Source organism: Habropoda laboriosa, unplaced genomic scaffold, assembly GCF_001263275.1.
Source record: "Habropoda laboriosa isolate 0110345459 unplaced genomic scaffold, ASM126327v1 scaffold65, whole genome shotgun sequence".
NCBI classification, from domain to species: domain Eukaryota; kingdom Metazoa; phylum Arthropoda; class Insecta; order Hymenoptera; family Apidae; genus Habropoda; species Habropoda laboriosa.
Window position 1 is genome coordinate 1,245,350 of NW_017100254.1, and position 3,322 is coordinate 1,248,671.

The 3,322-nt window shown below is 42.3% G+C and overlaps 1 protein-coding gene across 1 annotated transcript in view; it reads right to left on the reverse strand.

Annotated features, from left to right (window-relative positions):
- Positions 1 to 67: 67 nt before the first annotated feature.
- LOC108572502 (IQ motif and SEC7 domain-containing protein 2) overlaps positions 68 to 3,322 on the reverse strand; it is a 99,030-nt gene continuing 95,775 nt past the window's right edge. Inside the window, 5 exon segments of the mRNA XM_017934755.1 lie at positions 68 to 421; positions 579 to 920; positions 1,033 to 1,688; positions 2,545 to 2,918; positions 3,215 to 3,322. The exon segment at positions 3,215 to 3,322 is cut by the window's right edge and continues 20 nt beyond it. Of these exon segments, the coding sequence (XP_017790244.1) occupies positions 150 to 421; positions 579 to 920; positions 1,033 to 1,688; positions 2,545 to 2,918; positions 3,215 to 3,322 (1,752 nt within the window). The 3' untranslated portion in view covers positions 68 to 149.

The following is a 3,322-nucleotide window of genomic DNA, read 5'->3' on the forward strand; positions in this document are numbered from 1 at the left end:
ATGATAAATAGGAAACTTTGAACATCATGTTCTTATGGAACTTTAAGCAGACATGTTCTATGTGGTTGATAAATTATTCATATAGGATGTGACCCCTTGTTGGAGTTCCATTTGGCCAGTTATCTGTTAGGTAGCATCGGAAAGGTATATTACACTTCCGTGGTGCGACTGTACGGGCCGGATTCCTCCGATTGTGAAAGCTTTCGTTCCCGTTTGGCGAACAGACCCCCTAAAAAAGACGGCTGCTGAGCCAGTCCCTTAGCACCACCAGGAATCGTAGCCCCTGGATGTATAGGGTGAACTTGTCCAGGATGTTTAATGCCTTGGCTCATTGAACTGGCAGATGTAGATTGAAAAGAAATCGACATACCGCTATCGAGCGAACCCACGCTTCCACGTCGTTGTGGCTTTTCACCAGCAACTGTGAACAGAATACAAAGAAAAAAATATTTACATACACTCCAGTAATATTTCTCTTTTAAAATGTTCCTGTCTGGAAGTCTTCCGTGAACAAATAATGAACCGTTATCATTTAATTCACAGAAGAAGCAAGAAATTGTTCGAAAAATTATACTTACATTGTTCATGTATGTCCAGAAGTGAATTGCTAAGCGCAGAACGTTTCAATTGCGTGTCCATGTCGGCAGTTTCTGACCTCTCAGAGCAGGGCCCCGGGCAAGGACATATCTCGACGTCTGCCACTCCAGAGTCTCTATTTTCAGCGCCACCCCTAGCGCTTCTGCTGCTCTTCTGTCGTTCTAGTTCCGTCTCAATCCGTAAGGTTTCCATCTCGTCCATCTCGCTGATGGATTCTCTGAGATCCTCTACGAACTTGCACCTGTCGTGTGCGTTCCTTGCATTGAACGTGACCAACACCTTTCCATCCACGCGCTGGGAGAGTCTAATTCCATACGGATAATCTGCAAGAGGATAATTATTTCCACTATTAGAATAACTTAGGTATAATTTTAAAATCTAGTAATTTTTAAACAGAGAACAAGTTAAAATTCTAAACTTGAGTACTAAACTTACGAGGAACTTCGAACAGCGTGACCACCATTCCACACAACGGGAAGCTCTGTCTGAACGTATAAGTGACGCTGTTCTTCTTCTTGCTCAGGATCTTTGTCACAACGAGGAGATCGTTGAACAAGAACACTTCTCGCTGATGCACTCCTGGTCTCTCCTTCTTGTGGATGTCTGGGATCTCGTAGAGTCTACAATAACAGACTAATCTCCTGTGTGGTAAGGCCATGTTGGGTTTCTTGCCCACTATCGTAGCTTGAACCTTCATCACTTGTGAAACGTGGTCTGAGCCAGGTTTGAACTCGTTCTCCTTCACTCTTTCATAGATTCCAACTAATATATCTTTGTCAATATCTCCACAGTCGTCAATGCCTCTGAGATTCTTGATGAAATCTTCCAGCCTCATTCTACGCTCTGGTTTCAGATTTGGAGTGTGTAGATCTGTGTTCAGCATGATGATTGCAAAGGCCAGGACGAAGACAGTGTCAGCTGAACGTAGCCTGGACACCACATCAGGATTACACTGGCAATAACGTTGACTGAAGATTTCCATCAGACGTTCTATCTTTTGAGCCTCGCCTGGCATCCGGAAGTAAGCCTGAAACTTTCTTAACGCCACGTCCACTTGCATTCCTGATAGGTCCAATTCTTGTGAGAAGCATCTGGAAGATGTGAAAAATGTTAAAACACTGTCTTGTCAATTTTTTAATTTATAAAGTATTATAAGTGTTCAAAGATTTTATTTGGAAAAGTGATCGGTAGTATTTTGGGATGACTCAACGATACAAGAGTCTATTCATTTATTTATAATTTGTAAAAGATGCTTCTGGCTCTACCCTTGACCACTCTAAACCCAACATTTGTCCTCAAGTGTCCCATTTCCTCAACACGTATTTCTCTTTCATAGTTCACTGTGTGTGGCCCAGTTGCACTGGCTCGTGTTACACTTTTGTCACGCTAATTGTAGGACCTGAAAGAGCCCCCTGAGGTCCTTCAGAATTCGAATTTCACGTTAGACTTTCCAGTATATATGTATATGTTTTACAGTTTTTGAAATACAAGTTAAAATAAGAGCCTGGAGGATTATGTTACTTTTAATATCTTTTCTTCGAACTACTTTTTAATTCGTCAATTTGATATCAAGAAGCGTGTAAGCCTATCTGCTACTAATCCTCCTTGACCTGAAATGCCTTTTCTTTTTTTTTTTAAATTGTAAAACATCTCCTTCGGTATTCCTTTCACAGCAATTTACCGAAGAGTTACTTTCTGTATCAGCGACAACTACTGAATCGAGACAATCGCGCTGTTGAAAAAAAAAGTTAGCAGAAGACAAGAGAAAACGACTTTCTATAGTAAATAACGGGCCAGTGCAACGAGCCCAATATGCGTGTTTCCGCTACGCCGGTCGCCGATCTCCGTGATAAACAAATAGATTAACTTTCACTGAATGCACCATTGCGTCTCTTTCAGCTTTACATTTCCCCCACTTTCCGGTAAAAGAACAGCGAAGCTGCTTACTCAAGCACATCCATGTTGAACGGATTCTGAAGGTTTCCAAGGTATTCCCCTATCATCTGTTTGGACAATCCCTTTCTGCTGATCAAGAATCTCGCCACTCCTTGAGGACTATTCTCCAAGAATCCTCTTCTGATCAAATAGCTGATTCCACGTTCTGGTTTCTTATTGAACAGATTTAGGCCTACTCTGTACTGACGTTTTCTCACTGTCTCTGACACTTTGTAGCTCGTCTGCGGTATACTCTCTGGGTGGTCCATCAAAGGAAGCTGGTAACCAGAACTAGCATGTGAATGTCCCAAGTCTTTCACGCTGTTTATCATCGTGGTCGAGTCTGTCGTATGATTGGCGCATTCCTGGTGCTCCGGTGAACTTGACTGTACAGAAGAAAATTACAAGATTATTCTTTGCACCAAGATTATCCATCAAGCTTCACGAGACAAACAAAATAAAGAGAATATACGCAAAAATTGGTATTAGAATAAAAAATTTCACTTAAGAACTATGATTCTTCAGAGCAGCGGAGAAACAACAACAAACAAATCAGGCTTCCCAGTTGAATATAGTCTAGTCTAAAGAACTCGGAGGAACAAAAGGAGGAGGCGAAACAAAGGCAAGAACCACACAGAGACACAAGGCAGCAGAGGATGAGGAGGAGAGGTGGAGAACTCACGATTCCTTTATGCTTCCACACAGGTGATCCTCTTTGAGCGTCTCCCTCGGAGCTCTCGCAATTAGTGGAATCGCTGCCAGAACTCTGGACCGAGCTCAGGCTGCCATT